Raw genomic sequence first — 22,401 nt, forward strand, 5'->3', positions numbered from 1 at the left:
GTGCAGATTTGGGATGCATTGATAATTGTTTCATAATTGAATTGTTGCCTCTTGAATCGGAATTGAATCACAATTTGCCACAATTAAGTGGCAAATTTCAGCTGAACTCCTGTTAGCTGGAGAATGCATGTCGTCAAAATGTCTTGATTGTGCCTAAAAACTGCATAAACTGAGTTAAAGGACCTCTGGGAACACTTTTACATTAAATAAAAATAAAGTTGGAGCGGGACTTTAACTCAAAGAGAAACTGCAATGCAAGGAAAAATAAAATAAAAACAATTCCCTGAAATATGTAGATTTGATTATATCTAAATATGCAAAATCTGTCCTGAGTTATTTTCTGTGCTCTTTATAATGTTGTCATTTTATCTGTTTTCCTTTAAAGAGATTTTCATGACTTTTATCATTCTGAATATTTTATTGTTTTGCATTTATGTTTTTTTATGATTGATTGGACTATGACTCCATGATAAAATCCATAAACAGCCTTCCTCTCTCATTATTATTGAGCCTTTTTGCAAATGAAACAACCACTAAATAGAGAATAACCTCACCTTTGGGGGGGAAACTACCTCAAACCAGACACTGCTGCAGACTGCACGCTCTGTTAATGACTAAAAATGTGATTTGCTGTTTTCCTGTGGTTTGTTTTTTGTCTTGTTTAGAGGCAGGTCAAAGGTTATGGAGCCCCAGAGCAGAGGAGCACACTTCCTGTGCCAAAAGTGCGTCTGTAAATGCGCCAGCAGCAGTGCACCATCAACCACCTGCTGTCTAATCTTAGACTTTATCTGAAGAAGAAAAAAAAATTAGGGCTGAAAATTGATTAAAATAAATTAAATAATTAATCGCAAACTGGAAAAAATTAATCGCGATTGTTATTATTTTTGTTTTAGCAGCAGTATTTGCCAACCACTTATTAAATTTGAATAATCACAATATGAAAACACAAACAAAACTGTAAATTTAGAACATTTATTTTAATTAGTGCTCTCATTGATTACAAAAATAACCAGATTAATCGCACTTTTGTGTTATACTGGATACATTAGATGACAATATGGTGCCGTACAACGGATGAAATTGTCCGCTTTTTGTGAAAAAGCAATTTAAACAAAAAAATAGCAAAATTAAAGTACTAAAAACCATCCATCCATCCATCTTCCGGTCCGCGTCTTCCCTTTCGGGGTCGCGGGATGCCGGAGCCTATCCCGGCTACTGACGGGCGAAGGAGGGGTTCACCCTGGACAGGTCGCCAGTCTGTCGCAGGGCCTCAATCACACACACACCCACTCTCACAGACACACCTAGGGACAATTTAGAGTCACCAATTAACCTATGAAGCATGTTTTTGGACGGTGGGAGGAAGCCGGAGTCCCCGGTGAAAACATGCAAACTCCACACAGAAAGGTCCCAGCCGGGATTCGAACCGGGGCCTTCTCGCTGTGAGGCAAGAGCGCTAACCACTGCGCCACCCACTAAAAACCATATAATAGTTATTTATTATGTCAATAACCATAGTATAAGTAAGAAAATACCTGACCAAGTGTTTTAAGGCATGCTGTAGAAGCATTAACCGCCGAGTTAAAGCAAAAGATTAATTTGCCTTAACCCTTTAGCACCTGAGTTCTAAGGTTTGTTCTATGATTTACTGTAACTTTTCAACCATTGACACGATAATTCCAGTAGATTTTGAAGGATCTACTGGAATTATTGCGTCAATGGTTGAAAAAGTTAAAGATGTGCTCAAGTTAATAAATGTTAACGGTTAACTCTTCAATTGGTGCGTGGTTAACGCGTTAACTTTCAGACTTTTTTTTTTTTACACTCACCTTCTTCCCCTTCATGCTGCTTTGTCCACGTTGTTTCTCTCGTACCCCAGCTGCCTCATCACCTCACTGCAGTAGGCCTCCACCTGGTTGATCTGCTCCACGTTCAGGCGCTCCCTCCACGCATAGATGGCCTCCTTTGCGTCCCTGGACGAGATCAGGAAGGGCTTCTCTGAGGAGTAGCCCTGTCCGCGCGTCATGTTCAGCGCAAACTTCTCCAGAGCTGGAAATGAGGAGAGGTTGGCGAAGCGCAGCATCCTCTGGAGCTCCTCCATGGGGTGCAGGACCAGGTCCTCGTAGCGCACGCGCACATAGTTTCTGCTCAGCCACGGGGGCGCGTTGGTCACCAGCATCATGTCACCCAGCCAGTTGTCACAGATGAGCTCCATGGCGCTGGAGACGTAGCTCTCCGCCCGGTTCATCCTGTTGCTCGGCACCAGCAGCCGCTTGTACTTGTCCGTCTGCTTCTTGCTCCTCAGCACCTGGATGCTCTCCTTCACCAGAGCCTGCTTGGACTTCAGGCGGGAGTTGTGCACGGCTCTGGGGTCTCTGAAGAGCTGGATGATCTGCAGGTTTATGGCAGAGTCCTTCATCAAGGGGACCAGGGTGCTCAGGTCCAGCACGCGGACCCCTTTGATCACCATCACGGGGTACTTCTTGCACTCCACCTCCAGATCCCTGATGTCCCTTCTCCTGCATTTTGCGCACTGGTCCTCCTTCACCAGCCCGATCTCGTGGCGCTTGTGCGCGTCACACAGCGGCTCCGAGCAGATCACCTTGTTGGTTTTCCAGCCGAAGATGAAGGACGTGGAGATGTTCTGCGTTCCGGCGTAAAGTTTCAGCACCGAGAAGTCGCAGCGGTACAGGGAGCTGAGCATGTCCCGCACCGCGCCCTGCAGGCTGCCCGCGTCCCCGGGGTACAGCGCCTGCCAAATGTGCCACATGGGCTCGTACAGGTAGAAGACGTCGGGGTGCTGGTTGAACAACTCCCCCAAAAACGACGAGCCGGTCCTCCAAGTGGCGTGCAGGTAGATGTGGATCCGCGGATGACTCCTGTTGAATCTGCCCTCCGCCGCGTCGCTGCCGTTGACTTTGAAGCCATTGTTATCCCACAGAAGCGCCACCGTGTTCTCCAAATCTGAGCATCTGGGCTGTTGCTGCGGAAGCTTGGCGTGCTCGGCGGATTTATCCCGGTAATCTAACACGTACGCGATTAGCAAAAGTAATCCCGAATATGCGACGATCACAATCAAGAATTTCTTGTTTAACCTCCTCTTCATCTCCTATTGCCAAAAACACGACTGGAATTCTGTTTTTGGGAAGAGTGTCGCGAGAAGGAGAGACGCTACTGTAAAGTTATGCGAGGCGAGACTGTTTATAAATGTGGGGAAAATTGGCCACGCCCTCTCAACCAATACATTTACGATTGATTTCTCGTTTCTGCTCATAAATTTTAAAACGTGCATGTTCTTGATAAGATCACAATCTCTCCTTTTCTTTCCAAATAAATCTCTTCAACTTAAATCCTTATTTGTAGAGCAATTTCTTCAAGTACGTAGGCTGGAGGCGGAGCTTTGTGAGAAGACGTTCCATCCGAGGTTGCCAGATTGTGCGTTTTCAGCGCATATGAACTGGTTTTGAGCACTTTGGGCAGAGAAAAACACGTTTTTGGCCTGCTCAAATGTTCTGATTTGTACAACATAAAAATATATATATTTTTTCTAAATAATAAAGAGAACGTCAAATGGTCATTTATTTATAGAAACTATAAAATCTCAGGTTAAGTGCATGCCATAATATTAAAGTCTCTGAAGAACTTGAATTGATTTTTAGAGCACTTGTGCAGTCATTTGTGGACTGCATTTCTAAAATGCATGACTCAACATTGAATTGTAAACTGTAAAATGAATTTTCAATTGAATTATGGTTCCAAAATGACCATGACAATTTAAAATATGATTGATTTTGGTTTTATCTTGTTTTCTTTTTAAAATAGTAAGATTAAACTGTAATTTTTCATATTAAAACTCAAAATGCAAAATGTATTTCCACATTACAAGCCTGAACTAAGCATTAAAATGTCAATTACAAAATGCATTTTCAAGTCGATCAAATTCCAAACTGAATTGTCAATTGAGAGTTGTATTTTACTTTGAGTTTTCTGTGCAAAGAAACCTTCCATACCATGCATATTTCATGTTAGTTTAAATTCAGAACTTAACTTTTACTGTGCTTACTTCCTAATATTTATTGTAAATTGTTTAAAATAAAATGTAAACGTATATTTTTTTTATGACAAAAACATTAAAATACAGCAAAAAATAAAGTTAAAAAATGATTTTTTCCCCCCTAATTAAGATGTTTTTTGGATAAGCTCTCTATAGTGTGTCAAGCACTTCATTTCCATCTTAGTTCCGTTTTTTAATCTATTTCCAACAGCTTTAAATAGTTATGAAATCCATGGCAGATGAACTATTCTGATTGTGTTGAATTTTGGTTAGGTTTTGATGAATTGGGTGACATTCAAACTTTGCTTACATAAAAGAAATTGTCAATCAAATTTGGCAACCCTGGTTTCAATCTAACTTTCAAGAAGGCAATGGCCCGTGTACTCTTGAATTGAAGAAAGTGGAAATAGAAAACAATCAGGGAATTTTATTTTCAATTTACAGCATACATTCGGAATAAAAAAATAATATTTTCGGTTTCTTTTAAAATTTAATTTTATTTTTCTTTTACTTGATTTTCTGAACCGGAAGTTGTTGCTCTTAACCATGGTGACCAAAGTGAACTATAATTTCTCTTTATTAAAAAAAAAAGAAAAGTAAAATAAAAAACGGGGGGAAAGGAAGAGATAAAGAAAATGACGTGGGAAAAAAGATACTTTGCGATCATACAAACATAAACATATCACATCGCGCATGCGCACTACACATTCAGCGGCCACAATTACGCGGGACTGTTTTTAGAGCTGCTGCACTATCCTGTGTCCCACTGGAACATTTCATGCAGCTATTGATCACAGTTTGCTCTAAAGCGGTCCGTCCAGGCAGCTGCTAGTCTGTCAGGCTGCAGCTTAACCTCTGATGCTAACCGCAGCTGCACTGACGGCGTCATGGCGCACTGGAGCACCTTCGAAAAAGAAACAGAGAAAGAAACGAAAAGGTTGGTCGGGCGCATCAGCGGCATCGAGGATGAGGAGGACCAGAATTTCCAGCGTGCGCTGAAATTTACGTGGTCAAATTTTAAGTGAGTCCAACATTGATGGCGTAGAAGCTAGCTTACTGCTAACTGTAAATATTAGCAAACAACAGCTAATCATTGACTGAAAATATCATTTTATTTAAAAGGTTCCACAGTTTTCTGGACGTCGACAGTCATAAAGTTGAACGCAGCATAAATGGGTGAGTGAATAATGTTGTCTTTTGTTTCTAGTTTTGTGTTTTAGGAGTTCTGGTTTGCTTAGCTGTCTTTTTTTTTTGGTTATACGTCAACATTTAGAGGCTGCACGAAGCATCACCACAAGATCATATGAAGTTCATAAACAAATCATGTATGCAATTATAATTACATTCTTCAGTTGGTGGAACTCAAATATTAGGTAAAAGCTGTTTTTTGGGGTTATATATATTTAAATAAAGTGCATTGGTTTTAAAGTAATTTTGTTTTCGCACCCCTACAGTCAGTAAACAGCATAATCCATGTCAAAACAATATTCGGATATTAAATATTTGCTCCAGAATTACACTGTTTATCACACCGCTCAAATTCATGTAGATAAATCATAACTTATTGTTGCAAAAGCAGCAAATTTGGAGAAAATGACATAAATTAATATTTATTTGAGGAGCGTCCCTCGCCAGAACATGAAACAAAACTCAATGAACTTCAAAGTTTATTGTTTCTCTGGATCTATTTGTTGCATAAAAGTGCATAAAATGCAACAAAAACAAACCTCTAATTTTAAATGTTTATAAATCTGACCTCAATCCTTCACACTACATCAATCTTTTTTCATTTAATTCAATTGTCGGATTCATCCAGGATCATTCACAGTTTGTCATAAACATTACCTGTAATTTGTGTTGTTTTTCTTGAGAGTTGATGCCTCCTCATGCATATTCTTAGACTTTGCAGCTCTGATGAGGTATATTTGTTTTATCCTTTTAGCAAAGCTGGGTTAATTGATATACATAAATTCTTCATGGGAGCTGCAACACATTCCTGGTTTTGAGGCACTCCAGATTCCTCATTCCGTCTAAAAATATCCTTGATGGGTTATCCTTTAGGTGTGTGTCTGGGAAGTCATAGGGATAGGCTCCAGCATCCCCATACCCCTGCATTAGTCTAAGGGGAGATGGAGGCAAAGCTATAATAATAATAAGACTGTTTTTAAACTTTAAAATATTTTCATTGTTTTTGTTAAAACCCCAGACTTTAAAACATAATTTTGAACACAGACACACTAAATCCCCTACAGTTAGTTTGTATCATCAGTAATTTAAGTATCTTGTTGTTCTTAGATTATAGGAATTTGCTCCTACTATAAATAATTTATGGATTATTATTATTTGGCAATAAGTAGTTATATCCTTTACATGATGGATGGATGTTACTTCATGTTCTGTTAATGAAAGCAGCACATTGCCATCGTGAAGTCTCACTTAAATGAATGTGCTAATTTCACAGTGTCTTGTTTTCAGGATCTATGAAAAGCTGATGGTTCACTCCGATGTGAGTAAAGCAGGAAGCTGGAGGAGACTGACTGCAGAATTCCTCAACTCCCCTCTGCCAAATACAGAAGGAACAAAGGTAGGAAAGACCCTACGGAAATAAAACAAGGCCAGAGGGTAAAAAGGTCTGAGATTGTTTACATGTCCAAAAACCTAGTAATCAATCAAAAACAAATTGACCCCCAAAATGCAACCATCAGAAGATGCTGGGATTTGATATTTCTGACATATTTTGTTCAATAAGCCTCTGATTCTTGTAAAATCCTAAACCATCTGTTTCTAACAACATCGCAGTGCTGCAGCGTTAGCTTTGCTGATGTGGGAACAAACATGTCTGGGAAAAAAAAAAAAAAAACACTTGTTGCTGCTCTTAATTTGTACTCTGCCAAAAAGAAACTGTGGTTGCCTTGGTTACGAGGCTCCTTTGTGGTCTCCTCTGTCTTCACCTTCTGTGCATACACATGCACAGATGTGGAACAACAAAAAAAAATCAGATACTGATGGGATATTTGTTGTGCTGGTTCATTTGGCAGCAGGTTTCGTCATCCTCACAGCTTTTGTAGCTAAAGTTGAACAATTTTAACAAAAGGGAGAAGAGCTGATACATTTCAGCTTTTAGGACGTTTCTTTTGACAGTATTTTCCCCTCTTAGACGGATGCACACTATGGTATTCTATCTTTGCTGCTCCTCCTGTCTGGATCGCCCTCAAACACAGAGTTTACTGAGAGACCCCGACTGAGAGAAGCAGGTAAGCTGACATTTCTAACATTAGACTCTAAGTTGTTTTTTAAATCCGTCATAAATTGTTCTGTGTCTGCGCAGAGCCAGAGGACAGCTTTGATTGGGGCAAATATCTGATGGAGGGTGAGGACGTAGACGTCGGACCCTTTCCAGATACTCCTGTGAGTATCCGAGGACAAAAGCTGGGATTCTTCTAATTTGTGTGAAAGTCTGATTTGGGATGTTTTGTTGTTGTTTTTTTAGGAGTGGTCTGAGGACGAGAGCGAGGATGACGACAGCCAGGAGCCAATCAGCAGGGAGGACTCTGGCATCCAGCTGGACAGGACACCTCAAGAGGACCAGGACAACAACAAAGCCGTTCCAGTCACGTGGACAGGTGTGAAGCAGCTGCTCGGCAAACGGGACACAAAATGTTGAGGAAAACGGTTTATTAAGAGTATTGTGGATTTTCTGGTTGTACATAGTGCTTTCTTTTTTTTTTTTTTTTTTTTTGATGATCCAGTTGGCGAGCCAGATGCCCGGTCCTGGCTGGAACAACACGTGGTGACGCCGTACTGGGTGGCTCATGCTCCTCGCTTCCCTCACAGCCTCCACCTGCACTCTAACTTACTCAACGTTTGGTAAGACTTAATCCACAGAAATGGTAACACGAGAAACATGAAAAAACGAGAATTATTAAAAGCTCTCCTTAAAGAAAACAACTTCACTTATAGTCCCAAAATATTAAAAGTTTCAAGATTTTCAGAAGAATTTGAAGGAATCTCCTTCATCAGGAGCATGTTAACCCAAGGAAACATCTGAGAATTGTTTTCATAATTGCTGTCTGTCTTTCCAGGGATCAACACTTGTACAACACTGATCCTCTGTACCTGCCTGAAGAAAAAGCCTTCGTCACAGAGACCCAAGTCATACGGGAGACGCTGTGGTGAGATGTCTCTGTACCAGCCCTTCCTTTTAAATCCTCAGATCACCGAAGAGAAAAATCTCAATTGTATCTGTAATGTTGCAGGCTTTTCTGCGGCATCAAGAAGCACTTCATATTCCAGCACCACGATGGGAAAGTGTCAGTCAGGAATGACGTGGTGGTGACTCATCTGACCAGCGTAAGTGCAGCACCTGAAGGGCCTTTTGTGGACGCCGGCCATTTGTATGGAGCTGAGCTTCTCCTGTCCCACAGAACTGCCTGCACTCCGTGCTGGAGAACATCGCGGCGTACGGCCAGGCCGTGTGCCGACTGCAGAGCTTCATCGATGAGGTGACCGGGTACAGCTCGGAGCCCGGCCCCCCCGGCTCCCATGGCTCCAGGAAGGGCTCGGAGCCCCCCTTCAGGACGTACCAGGCCTTCGTGTGGGCGCTCAACAAGTACTTTACAAGCTTCAAGCAAGAGCTGACCACGATTGAAAAAGAACTCATCTGCAATGGCAAGTACAGCATCATTGACTGTATATGAGAACTGGACCGAGTGACTTCCAAACAAGAAGTACCTGCTGGCTCCAAAAAGAATTCTATAGAGAAGTAGACATATATTACTCAATCATTAAATTTGTCAGAGTTACCATTAACATTACATATTCTTGATACTTCTTTAAATTTTGTTTGTGGCCGAACATTCAAAACGTTTGACCGATTTCAACTGATAGGGGTGTGGCCTTCCAACAAACTCTCTCCTGATTGGTGGGTGTGGTTGCCATAGAAATGCTGACTCAGACCAATCATTGCTTAGTGGCATCGTTTGGCTCCAACATGACGCCGGTGGCATCCATATCTTTAAAAAAAAAAAGTGGCAACTTAACTGACTTCATTTGATTGATGCTAGAAGTAAATCATTTTCTATGAGTGATGTCACACACAGTTCTCATTTACAGTCAAGGGAATAGACTGGAGGGATATTTTTATTGCAGCAGCTGGCTGACCCTTTTTTTTAAACTCCAACCAAAAAATGGCAGAAATTCTCACAGCTTTGAGGTTAAAAAACCAGTCTGGAGTGAAAAGTGTTTTATTCTGTCTCTTCCAAAATTTTCCACTTTGATAAATTGCAGGTCGGTTGTTTCATTTACTGATTGTTTCGTCCACTTCAGAGGAGAGTCTTCTCCTTCAAGCTGAACTGTAAACACAGTCGTGGACGTAAACTGTCAAACATAAACATCTGCTTCCCTCTGCCGTCACTGTGGAGCTGGCTGAGGGCTTTTGTTTTTGCCCCCCGACGAGTCCCTTTGTTGTTGGAGTGCATGTTTGACGCCTCGTGTCCCTTCACAGACCAGACGGTGACCCTGTCCGGAGTCCTGGAGCGGCTCAGCCCTCATTTGGCTCAGATCAAAGTGCTGCATAAGGTCTTCTGCACGGGGGTGGCTGAGGTTCCTCCTGCTACCACAAACGTGGTGCGGGCCTCGCACTTGTTGAACACCCTGTACAAGGCCATCATCGAGTACGACAGCGTCGGGGAAGCGTCAGAGCAGACGGTGAGAGCTTTACTTCACTGTTCTGTGAAGCTCATTTACAAGATGTTCAAAGGCTTTGTGACTCCTTCCTCTCCAGGTGGCTCTGCTGTTCTCTTTGTGGACAGAGACTGTCAGACCATATTTGGAGATTGTGGATGAGTGGATCGTTCATGGTCATCTCTTTGACCCTGCCAAAGAGTTCATCATTCAAAGGTTTGTGGTGGAAGTGTCATATTCCATCTTGATTTTCTGGTCCAATTTCTTTGATCTCCTTACTTTTCCCAGAAACAAGGACGTCCCAGTAAACCACAGAGACTTCTGGTACGCCACCTACACTCTGTACAGCGTGTCGGAGACGGTGGAGAACGAGGAGAAGCTGAGCGACGCGGCCAGCGGCAGCTCCGGAGGCGAGCAGGGCGGCAGCAACAGGCAGCTCACCATGGTGTCCTTCCTCAAGCCCGTCCTGAAGCAGATCATCATGGCCGGGAAGTCCATGCAGCTGCTGAAAAATCTGCACAGCAAGGAAGCAGAGCAGCCAAAGAAGTCCTGCAGAGGTCAGCCCCCGCCCGACTGTGACCGGGAACCTTCATGCTTGTATCTGTGACCAAATGATAAGATGCTGGTTTGCAGACGCGGACAGGAAGAGCCTGTACACGCTCTTTCTGGAGTCGGTGCAGTCGCGCCTCTGCAGTCAGGATGAATCACCGATGGACTGCACGGCTGCACAGCAGGCCACCAAGAGGAGCCTGATAAGGATGCAGTCCATCATATCTCAGCACCTGGAGATGGACGACATGCACGACCCGTTGTTGGCCATTAACTTTGCTCGGTAGGACAACTTTCTAACTAAGTGTGGCTCAGAATATAAAGTGTGCACAGACTAAGGCTGAATCTGAGCTCTTCCCCTACCCCCCTACATTTAGCCCTCCAAACAGAGTTGTGGAAATATAGTGTCTTTTTTTTTAAACTTTATTGAATACAAACATTTACAAAAGAATTAGACAATCATCCTGAACAAAACAATGATAAAAATGATAATTTTCCAACACAGAATAATTACAGTGGGGGAATTATGAGTAAAATATAATGTATATAAGTTACATAAAAGAAGCAATAGTTAGAAAAAAAATAAATAAGAGAAAATAATTTAGTCATCAAGTAGGAAGACACAAATTTCAACTGTATGCTTTGGTGATATGGATCCTTTTGATGGTTCTATAAAATTGATGCAGTTCAGTTATACAACTGAAAAAGTTATACGTTTTTTAAATTCTGCATTTATGTAAATACAACTTGCTTTGCAATAATAATAGATTGACAATATTCTCTATATTGGAAAAATAGTCTCTTCAATTTTGGACGTAACTTCCACTCACATCACTCACAGTCGCCGGCCAGCTACATTAGCATGGAGCTGCTGGTGCTAGGAAATACATAACATCGGTTTAATAACTTTAAATAGGTCATTAAACAACAAAAAATCTTTACTTGCATTTAAATGTTTAATGTTTGATGGCTGAAAGTGTTTTATCTGCATCTTCTCATCTGGTTTTAAATGAATCCAAACTTGGTGTTTACTGTTACATTTCTTCTCTCTGTGGCTTCATTTGTAAAGTCCTGAATCGCACCATATTTCTCCTCTCCTCAGGCTGTACTTGGAGCAGAGTGACTTCCTGGAGCGTTTCTCAGGAGATGAATTCATCGTGGACCGCTCCTCTCAGTCCGTCACCTGCCAGTCGTTCGAGCTCACCCTGCGCTCCTGCCTCTACCCCCACATTGAGAGGCGCTACATCGAGTGCTGTGGGAACTTGATGAAGACGCTGAAAAAAGACTACAAGTGAGCAGCCTTTGATGTCTACATGAAAAAACAACCACGTGGAGCGTCTGATCTCCTTTTCTATATGTCTGCAGGCTGCTGGAATACCTCCAAGCAATGAGGAACTACTTCTTGCTGGAAGCTGGAGACACAATGTATGACTTTTACACAGCCATCTTTGACAAGGTGCAGGAGAAGGAAAGCTGGCAGCAGCCCTCCTTTCTCAATGTGCAGCTGCAGGAAGCAGTTGGACAGCGCAACCTGGAGGACAGTAGCAGGTACTGCACCACTTTAGATGTGCAATAAAAACCCAAATTGGATGAAAATTGTTTTTAACATGTTCTTGTGGCATTTTTCTCATAATAGAGGACATGTATAAAGAAAATTAAGCCTAAAGTTGCATTTCTGATTTTCTATTTATGAATCAGGAGTTGACAAAAAAAAATGCAGTTTGAAAAATACCTTATTTGTGATGCAGAAAATACATTTGGTGGGTCACAAGCTCCTTGCTCCACTACAAATACATCCATGTACGTCTTTGTTTTCCTCGCCTGAGCTGAAATCTGGATCAAAACTGCACAACTAGATAGCTACGATATTGCTTACCGTTTTTGTTGCATCACTAATGTTAGGTTGGGGATGTGAGTGTAAACAGAGAGCTCTCGGTATTGAGTGACAGTTGCTATGTTCTAGAAAACAACTGTTTATTTTTGGCTAAAAACAGCATAGCCATAATTAAATGACCACCGGGACACTTTTACAATGGATCAAACAATGACTAAAGATGGAGCTTATAAACTCATAATGATGTTTGTTCTGTAGGTTATCTGTCTTTTTGGAGATCCTTGATCATACCAAGAAAAAGCATCCCGTTAATAATTTAGAGGTCCTTACGTTGAGTTACAAGGTAAGCGCACAAATGCACAGAGCCATGTCACCCATGCTTTTGGAACAGCCATGCTGACTAGTGCATACCTACATCTCTACAGGTTCCCTGGCCCGTTGACATTGTGATCAGCTCGGAGTGTCAGAAGATTTACAATCAGGTGTTTCTGCTCCTGCTGCAGATCAAATGGGCCAAATACAGCTTGGACACTCTTCGCTTCAGCGGTAAGAGTCGGGATCACAGCTGATGGAATTTGTTTACTGACAGGAAATTAACAATTCATTATCACTTTCCCCTGCAAGCTCCTTCTAATTAAACAGTGCAATAAGATTATAGATGTTTTAAGGGTGTACAGCCTCTCACTACACACTTTCTGCACTTTTCTCAGACAGACAAAAATTTTTACACCTTTTTTCTTGCTTAAAGTCTCAAAGTTCACACCTTCTTAGACATATAAGTCCAGTTTCATAGATTTGCTCGCGATCAAAGATTTCAGGGAATCTGCATGTGCCGTGTGTCTGTAAAGGGACAACACAAAGGAGGTTGACAAGATCACAGAACATAATACACTGTAAATAAAAAAAGAAAGAAAGAAAGTAGGCAAAATTGCATAAAAAATAATCAGAAGAGTGAGACCATGAAAGGTGAACTGTGTTACACACATTTGTGTCTATTTCAGGGGAATAATCCCCTTAGATCAGGGGTCTGCACCCTGTGGCTCCGGAGACATGTGGCTCTTTTGTTAAAGAAAGTTAAATGTTAAAAAGTAAGAAGTAAGAAAGTAGTAAAGGGGAAAAAGTAAGCTCACTCAAACTTTAACTCATTAACAAACAGTTGGAGGGCAGTGTGTATCACAAGTCAGACTACAATATTTTGACACATTTTTGTGCGTCTTGATCTGTACTACAGAAAATCAATAGACGTCAATAAGCTCAACCAGTATTAAAGCAGACCGGATTATAAAGCAGATTTTCTATTTTTGAAGAAATTAATGAATTTTAAGTGTGTTCATAAAATATGGCAGGAATCCCTTAATTAACTTGGATTTCATTTTGGTTTGTTAGATTTACATTTCTGGTAGAGATGCATCAACAACAGTTATATTAACTATTTTTACTTAATCACTGCTGACATTACACTTACTACTACTACTTTTACTGTGTTGAGATGATCATATGTCACGGGGTCTCTTTTATTTTGAAAGGAACTTCTGTCAAAAATTTTAAAAACTCTATTTTCTTTTAATGTTTATGTTTTATTAATGCAAAATGAACATTTTCTTAAAAGGGTAAAGGAAGACTCTGTGGCTTCTTTTGGGTTGTAGTCAGTGAGAAATCAACTTGAATGGGTCCTTCAGAGTTGAAGGTTGCAGACCTTCAGATGAATCATTTATCTCTTAGGATAACAGATCGGTGTGTGACAGAACGTTAATGTTTCATCTGTTCACTTTCATAGATTTTCAAGATGTCACGAAAAAACTGGAAGAAGCCGGAGTTGAGGAAATGAAGGAACCACTAAACCAGCAAATTCACAGGATGTGTCTGCTGCGAGTGAAGCTGATGCACTTTGTCAACAGCCTCCACAACTACATCATGACCAGGGTGAGAGGACCGCTTCTGTCTCCAAGCTGACACTGCTACCTTTGGCCTTGTAAACTTTATACCAAAAATACAAAACAGCAAATGTTGTTGTATATTAAAAAACCTAAAATTAAAAAAAGATAAATTGTGGTCAAAGTTTCGCATTTCAATGGAACCAACTGTGACTGAAGATTCCTTTAGAAGCAGTCAGCTGATGGAAACCCCATGAGTCACTTCTGATTTAAAGGCCAACCTATTGCATGGTTTCTGTGACAGATCCTGCACAGCACCGGACTTGAGTTCCAGCACCAAGTCCAGGAGGCGAAGGACTTGGACCAGCTGATTAAGATCCACTACAGGTACCTGGCAACGATCCACGATCGCTGCCTGCTGAGGGAGAAGGTAAATGACCTGCAGCTTTTCTCAGCTCGTTCTGGTTCTCCGGAATGACTCGACCTCTCGTGTTTCCTCAGGTCAGTTTTGTGAAGGAGGCCATCATGAAGGTTCTCAACCTTGTTCTGATTTTCTCTGACCGATGGCAGGCCGGAGCTTGGAAGTAAGAGTGCTAAAGCCACAGAAACGCTAAACACTGAAGTTATTTGACAGCACCAGGCATTTTAATTAAAATATTTAGTCTTGAAACAAATAGAATTTGAAGCTAACTGTATTTGTTTGTTTAGAATCGAGTCTATTGATAAAATGGAGTCGGATTTCAAGAACTGCCACATGTTTCTGGTGACCATCCTCAATAAGGCCGTTTGTCGAGGTTCTTTTCCACACTGTAAGTGAAACCTCAACACGCTTCACCTTTTGCTAAAGCACCTTTTTAAAGTCCCTCTCCAGCTATATCACTTTCTATTGGAAAAGTGTTCCCAGTCGGCTTTTGATTAGGATTATGCGGTTTTTATCCAAAAATCTGTATTATTTAAGACATAGTTTCTCCAGAGTGACAATAGCTCATTAGAAATTGACCTCTGGGTTGTGGGCGGGACTGTTGTAGTGGAAGTAAGCCTCCATTGATGTCCCATCATCCATTTGTCTGCAAGTAGATGATTAAAATTGGAGCAGAGCAGAGAGATTTTGGCATGCGTCACAAACCAGAGTTTTTTTTTTAAACCATCACAATTTAAAGAAATACTCAGAAGCACAGTTTATCATAAATTATTTTATACAAGTTCTCCATCATGACAAAGTGCTTCAAGAACATGTTAAAAACATGGTTTTCCTTAGAGTGGGTCTTTAAAGATGACCATAATTTGTTTACAAAAATACTGCTCTTCTCTTTCTCCCAGTGGAGTCTCTGGCGCTCTCCCTCATGGCAGGATTTGAACAGTGCTGAGCCTCAGCGTCCAACACTTCAGCCGTGCTTCTCTGAGGCCTTTCTCCAGCTGCAGCATTGTGCTGTCAGTCATGAAGCCTCCTGAGCATAAATCAGCTTTACCTCTGTAAATATTATCTGTAAATTTGTTTTTGCTCTTAAATATTAAAATAAATTGTATAAATGAGTTTTTGAATCTGAGGAAAATCTGAAGAGACTTTGTTAAGCAGTTGATAAATTTCTTTTTTTTACAAATGCATCAATTAAAGGTTGTAAAACAAATAAAATTCATTCAAACATGTATCTATTGGCATTTTTTTCCTTTATATAAGAGAAATTGTTTTCAGACAAAGTTAAAATAAATTACAGTTTAGTGACAATTCAACAATATTGGATGGCAAATGCTAAAATGAGAATTTGTAAAGTTGATATCATTCATCAGGAATCCTCTGCATTATCTTTGATAAATCCATCATCCCCCTGATTCTTCAGCTCACTGCCTCAGATCTCAGAATTTTGCTACAAAACAAATATACAATAAATGTATGTCTTTGAGAAAAGCATCCAGACTTGCAGTGACGCTTGATGAAGACACAGCTCTGCACGTGCTAATAACCAGAGGAAGTGACACGAACTTGTGACCAACACCAAAGGAGAACTGCAAATGATGAACCTCGTCAGGCTGTCGTCTGATACGGATTCCTGTTCCACAACATTAAAGCTCTGAAAGAAGCAGCAGACTTATTTCAATTTGTATTCTGAAGAAGTTGAATTTTTAATCAATCTATTTAAACATAACTTTTAACTCACTGTCACACAAAAAAAGAAATGAAAGTGGATCACAACCCCCTTACTTCGCATTCTCTAAACCTAAAGCATTAAGTTAACATTGAACATTAAAATGAAATCAGAAGAGCAGTAATAGTTACTGCACTGGAACAGCAAATGCTCCAGAGACAGAGGATCCAACAGGGGAAGCACAAAATAAAAGTAAAAAATATATATTGGCTAAAATGATTAATTAAACATGAAAATATTTCATTTTCCAAATCTGCTGGGTTGCTGGAGCCTATCACAACCACTGTCAGGTAAAGGTGGGGTTCACCATGAACAAGTCACCAGTCTATTGCAGGGCCACATTCGCATGCACACTAAGGTAATTATGAGTCACCAATCAACCAATGAAGTATATGTTTGGACTGTGGGAGGACACCAGAGAAAACCCTCACATGCACAAGGACAGCATGCAACTCCACAAAGGAAAAAAAAAGAAATCTACACCCTCTGTGGGCCTGAAATCATCCCTCAGGTCGTTCCAACAGGACCAAAATACCAAAAAGACGCCTCTCCTTCAGTTTTAGTGTGGATGGATCAGCAGATGTGTGCTGGAGGACTGCAGGATCCATGAAGGTTCATGACTGACAAACCGGCCAGAATTTAAAACTATTGACAGAGTTGTGTTGATTTAGCCTGTTGATCTTAGAAATCCATCACTATATGGTCTTTGAAAAAAATGACTATTTAATAAATTTCCATGATCAGACAGAAAATAAACATACACTTTTTTTTTTGTTTTTTAAATTGGAGGATTCTGGGTGAATTTTCTTCAAAAAACTACACTGGAAATGCAACAGTGATTTTTTGAGGAAGTTTTTACTATAGCTGCAGTTTTTTTTTTCCCTCAGAAAATTTATTACAAATATTTTTTTCCAAATGAGTGGGTTTAGACTATAAATACGCATGTGTTTTTTTATGCAAACAACCTAAAATCAATCCGCTGTAGTTTGGGGTATAAAACAAATTTTTTCATTTTCCTTTCATGCTCTGTTGAGAGCTACTGTACCGAAACACCAGCAAGTTCTTAACAAGACCAGAATAACCATGTGGTGCTGAGATAAGTCAACCATGTGGAACTTTGCATCATTTTAAGAATTTATAGCATAGATGATTACAATGACTTAACATGCAATTTTCTTGCATTAGAATAAAATTAAAAGCAGATTTTCTTATTTTTACTTCCAAATACGCTTTGAAAGTCAAAACATTTTAATAAACTATTTTCCTTCCTTATAGTTTAAGATGAATCAGATAAAAATATATGGTTTTATCTTATGCACTTGATCTGTTAACAGTTTCCTGTGAGGGTGTGAAGTTCAGCTATCACCGCAAGCTCTTTTCACAACTTGTGTCTTATTCGCAAATTTGTTTGTTACGTGCAGAAGGAAAAGGTGCCAAGTTAGTACACAAAGACGCGGATGTGAATTAATGAAATTCATACAGCCAGCTTTGTAAAAAGCATCCTCACCCAAAGTGTTACATTTGTTGCTCTCTGGCAGGAAACTTTGCACAACTTCAGCGTGAACAGAAAAACAACTGGGCTTCCTGTGATCTGTGGAGGCTTCAGTTCATGATAATAAGTACATGAGTATCAGGTGGCATATTAAAAAAAAAAGGCATGTAAAAAAAAAATCTGCAGGGCTGCAGCTATTTTTACAGGAAAAAGAAATATTTTAAGTTTCTTTCACAAATTGGTGTTTTTATTTATTATATAATATAACTAATCAGCATTTTTTTCATTTTGACAAAGTGTAATATTTTGTATTAGCTTACTAAGCATAACGCCATTGTAGCCATCCTTGAACCTTTGGAAATTCTACAAGAACACATTAAAAACACTACTATTCTTAATCTATTATCACTATTAGTTCTTAATCTTTTAAATTGGTCATGACCCTGGCTCATAGGCTACAACATACAAGTGGGATTGTTGAAAAGTAACATTTCATTAAGCACCACAAACCAAAACATGACTAAAGGAATCGTGTGTGTCCCATTATATTACATATAATGCAATATCACAAAAAAGTGTGTTCAATTCCACAATTCTGTAAAAAAAAATTTTAACTTTCATAGATCCAGAACCCACTTTTAAATTTAATTTTTTTTTTTTACACAAATTGGCGTTTCATCCCATTAGCCCACAAAAAAAGGACTGTAGGAAAATTAGAATGCTGTGGACAAATCACAACTTACTTCCATTTACACCTCATATCACTCTTTCTTCATGTCTGTCAGGTTCTTGAATCTTAACAATCCGCTGAAGCCCATATTCATCTCTTCTGCTGGTGCATCTCCTGCCACATTTTTTCTTTCCATTGGAATTTCTTTTGATCTGCTTGGACACAGAGCTCTGTGAACAGTCTCCTTAGCTATGAACTACTGTGGCTTCCTCTGAATCTGAAGTCCTTCCCATATTGAACCAAACTGGGCCAATTTAATGACATCTGGGGAACCTGTGCAGGTGCTTTGAATTTAGTAGATAATTAATTAATGAAATTCAGTTTAAAACATTGGTGTTCTGAAGAATTTGGGTACATTTCTCCACAGTATTCTAAGTTTTTGAAATCTTATTTTTGTGGTTTAGGGTTTTAGGAGCCAGAACCCCAATTCATGTATATATATATATATATATATATATATATATATATATATATATATATATATATATATATATATATATATATATATATATAGTTAGATAGATAAAAAGAATGTACAATACATATTTGAACACAATTCAAATATTGAAACAGTGGGCCCTGAATCTATATTCTATGAAAGTTTATTTTTTAATGGAATTGAGGAAATGAATACACTTTTCCATGATGTTCTAATTTTTTTCCAAAGGGTCTGTATGTCAATTGAATTAAATAACATGAAATTAATTATATAGCCATTTTTATACTTAATCTATCACAAACTGCTTTACACCAAAATAAATAATATAAAAGCAAGCACAATAATTTTAAAATAGAGGGGAAACTAGCTGGAAATGTTTGGAGTTTTTAAGTTGAATATGTTTTGACTCTTATCCAATGCTCTCAGTTGAGAATAAAAACATGTGTAAAATGTAATTTTATTTGATTAAATATATACGCATAATTATTTCATTTGATATTTTTCTTATCAAATAATGTTAATGTGGATTCAAAGTTACATTTTATAGGTCAAATGAATCTAAAATGTACTGAAATTCCTCGCATTGTTTTTGGCACTATTTGCTTTCCATACCACAGGCAGGTTACATTCCTGTGACTGCACCTTCTATCCTGGGCGCGCGCTCCTGCCCTAGCGGAGGAGGCCCGAACCGCAGCTGAGAGCGCAGTTTCCTGTTGAGTTTCCCTGTTTCAGGGACAGGAACTCCCTGCTCTACTTTGCTCCTCCGCCCATGGTAAGAACTCCGAGCAGGGAAAGATTTCTCCGGCCGACGACTGCGAAACCCCCCTGCGGTGTGGGCGTTCAAACCCGGGCGGTTAGGCTCGGCGGAAGGATCGGGCTTTTGGACTGTATGGCGGTGTAGTGGGCTCTGACCGAGCACAGGTTTTCCCAGCGAAGCTACAACTCCGGGTGAGTCGAAATGATTGACTTCGAAGTTGGCTTCAGTGTGTGGATCTCCACCTACCTCGCCCAAAAGTAACAGAAAAGTTTTGCTACTCGATTTTCCTGGTCTATTTTTCTTTTCCTCCGCTCATTTTAAATGTCTTATCTAACACGGCCACCTAATTAAACCAGCTAGGGAATAATTAGCTTACAGCTTGTTGCAAAGTAAAGCCATTTTCCTGGCTCACAGGCCTGAGCTGTGACTAATCTCAGGCCACGGCACGGAGCAGGGATCGGGACGGGAGGGAGGACGAGCACATCAAAGCTTTTCCTAATATTCCATAAATACGGGGGTTTTTTTTTTTGCTCTGATTTTGTTTTTAAAGTTACTTAAAACTTTTTGTTTTCTTGTCATAGCAGCAACAGCAGAGTTGATGTAAATTATCTTTAATATTATTTTGTCCAACAGCCCAAAAAGTTCAAGTCAAATTCAGGAATTTGACGTCGTGTTACCTTCACTGCCCCCTTTGTAATGTAAAAAACTGTCGGAAATCCCAGCATCGTTAGCACAACTTTCATTATTAGTGTCCTGTAATTGCTTATGTAATATAATTCTTCTGAAAAATCCTTCAGTAAAATCAAAAACTACTATTTTTCCTTTGTTACAAGACACAAGATTCCTTTGGAATTTCTCACAATTGTTGGAATTCAGGGTGAAAATGGTGATAAGATACTGCAGTCAACTAATTTTTGTCTTCTGTGTTTCAGTTTCTTCTTTTTAAAATAATATAAAGCTAAAACCAGACAAAGGGGGTCTAGATTAACTTTATGCACCAGTGTAGTGCATATTTTGTTTGTCAAAAACCCACTCCAATGTGGTGTTATCTGTGTATTTAACATGTTCTAGAATAATTTTAATCATGATGGATTACATATATAAATAAAATTAATATTAAATTTATTTTTGTAATTATGGTAAGACAAGAACAGACCAACAAAAAAGTTGTATGATAAAGCCTGTAGTTGTACAAACTACATTTGGCGGGCTACAAGCTCCTTGCTGTGCTCCACTCCTTGTTCAGATGGATAGCCACAACCAATATTGCTGCTATTTTATTTTCACTTCTAATGTTAGGGTGGGGTTGTGAGAGCCTGTAAGCTAGTGGGGCAGCGTGTAAACAAAGGGATGATGGGAAGGGGCCAGGCTTGCTCTGCACCAACACTTCCACCCACAATTTGGAGGTGAATTTCTAATGAACTTTCTAAAGAAATGATGGCTTAAAAAATGACAAATGCTTTATGATTGTGGCTTAGAATGGCATAATCTTAATTTAAAAGCTTATAAACGCTTATAAAATATATCAAAAGATGACCAGAGTGGCCACATTTCCACACAGGGTCACCTTTATGTGTTTAAATTGCTGGATACCTTGGATGTGCATTTATCACTACATCAAATTAGTTTTTAGATTGTATTTTGACCCTTTGTTTGCACTCTCTACTGCTAGCTTACTACCCTTCACAGCTCTAACCTAACACTGGTGGTGAAACAAAAATGGTGAGCAATATCAGAGCTATCCCGCTGAATCATTTTAATCCAGATGCCTGAGGAAAATTAAGATGAAAATGTATCTATTTTTACAAGTGGATGCACCGAAATGGAGTGGAGCTATAAGACTTAAGTCCGCCTGTTTTACTTGCTGCTTCACAAAAGCTTTTTCCAGCTTTTTTAGATATCTTTTTTTTATCTGATCCAACTCGATTTGAATAAATACATAGAAACACAGTTTTAATCTTAAATTCTATTGTATGTGTCCTCATCAGTAAAATGCTACAAGAAGGAGTTAAAACACACAATTTTCATTGGAGTGGGTCTTAAAAGTTCTCTTTTTTTCTGTCTTCATCCTTCATTTTTTGCATTAAATTCTCATAAAAACAAATGTGAGGCACTTATTTAATCTCATTAAATTAAGACAAATTGAGTATTTATTATATCTTAAACTCCATTTTCCATACTTTTCAAATTGTGTTCTCAGCAGCGTCATTCTCTTATCTCTGTTTACGACGTCCTCTCTTTGAGCTGTCGAAAACAGAAAAATAACATTCCTGCACACAGTGGCTGTTATTTGAATAAAAGTTCTCTGTCCAGAGTCAAGGACAGCATACATAACTACTTCATTATAATATGCAGAGAACATTGATAAAATGTATAAAGCTTGTATGCCTTTAAATAATTTATTTTTAGGCTATAATGGTGCAAAGATAAATATTGTCCCTCAAACTTGGAAGACTTTTTTAAGAAACTCTTCTATCCTCCAATCGTTACCTTTTAATTATGTCAGCTTATTGAACTCATTATTTATAGAAAAGACACCTTTCTATATCCTTAGGCAGTCACCCCAGAGTTACACTGGATTGTTTGCAGTGCACCTCAGTTGCATTGCGTGGGGAGTCCGCCTCACAACTATCAGTAAAGGCTGATTTACTCTGGTACGTCTGCTGTGTGCCTCCCATGTAAGATCTGGTGGGAACAAATGAGTGGTGAGGAAACGACCCAGAACCACACAATGAGCTGAAGATGGCTTAGACCACAGTAACAAAGGTTACTACTGTAGCACTCCGACGAATCAAAATCCAATAGAGAATCTGTGCAGGGAGTTCATGTTGCTCAGTAGCTGCCTC

General features: G+C 39.5%; 3 protein-coding genes and 1 long non-coding RNA gene across 6 annotated transcripts in view; 2 read left to right on the forward strand and 2 right to left on the reverse strand.

The window, feature by feature from the left end:
- The window catches only part of chst7 (carbohydrate (N-acetylglucosamine 6-O) sulfotransferase 7), a 6,206-nt gene extending 2,731 nt beyond the window's left edge, over nt 1-3,475 (reverse strand). Inside the window, exon 1 of the mRNA XM_024279388.2 lies at nt 1,830-3,475. Coding sequence (XP_024135156.1) covers nt 1,841-3,106 — 1,266 coding nt within the window. The 5' untranslated portion in view covers nt 3,107-3,475 and the 3' untranslated portion in view covers nt 1,830-1,840. The remainder of the gene's footprint in view (nt 1-1,829) is intronic.
- A 1,466-nt stretch (nt 3,476-4,941) lies between these two features.
- tubgcp5 (tubulin, gamma complex associated protein 5) lies at nt 4,942-15,640 on the forward strand. Its single transcript, XM_024279241.1, has 23 exons — nt 4,942-5,075; nt 5,177-5,230; nt 6,530-6,638; nt 7,212-7,308; nt 7,383-7,462; nt 7,545-7,677; nt 7,804-7,921; nt 8,137-8,226; nt 8,311-8,404; nt 8,479-8,722; nt 9,558-9,760; nt 9,837-9,952; nt 10,025-10,293; nt 10,370-10,568; nt 11,388-11,576; nt 11,651-11,833; nt 12,378-12,462; nt 12,545-12,665; nt 13,897-14,042; nt 14,298-14,423; nt 14,495-14,577; nt 14,702-14,802; nt 15,314-15,640. Exons 1-23 carry the CDS (start codon nt 4,942-4,944, stop codon nt 15,358-15,360), a joined length of 3,021 nt encoding a protein of 1,006 aa, XP_024135009.1. The 3' UTR covers nt 15,361-15,640.
- Nucleotides 15,641-15,642: 2 nt separating this feature from the next.
- On the reverse strand, nt 15,643-18,631 carry LOC118599146. The gene is made up of 2 exons (XR_004948439.1): nt 18,373-18,631; nt 15,643-16,062 (listed from the first exon to the last, which is right to left on the reverse strand). It is a non-coding gene; the product is annotated as an uncharacterized LOC118599146 (long non-coding RNA).
- A 760-nt stretch (nt 18,632-19,391) lies between these two features.
- Nucleotides 19,392-22,401, forward strand: part of cyfip1 (cytoplasmic FMR1 interacting protein 1) — a 37,236-nt gene continuing 34,226 nt past the window's right edge. Inside the window, exon 1 of one of the 3 annotated variants that reach the window (XM_024278500.2) lies at nt 19,392-19,570. The gene's annotated coding sequence lies outside the window, so the exon portion shown is untranslated. Of the gene's footprint in view, nt 19,747-22,401 lie in introns of all 3 variants that reach the window. The other 2 variants (XM_024278498.2, XM_024278497.2) reach the window with 2 other exon arrangements.

This window comes from Oryzias melastigma, linkage group LG9 (assembly GCF_002922805.2).
Source record: "Oryzias melastigma strain HK-1 linkage group LG9, ASM292280v2, whole genome shotgun sequence".
Taxonomy (NCBI): domain Eukaryota; kingdom Metazoa; phylum Chordata; class Actinopteri; order Beloniformes; family Adrianichthyidae; genus Oryzias; species Oryzias melastigma.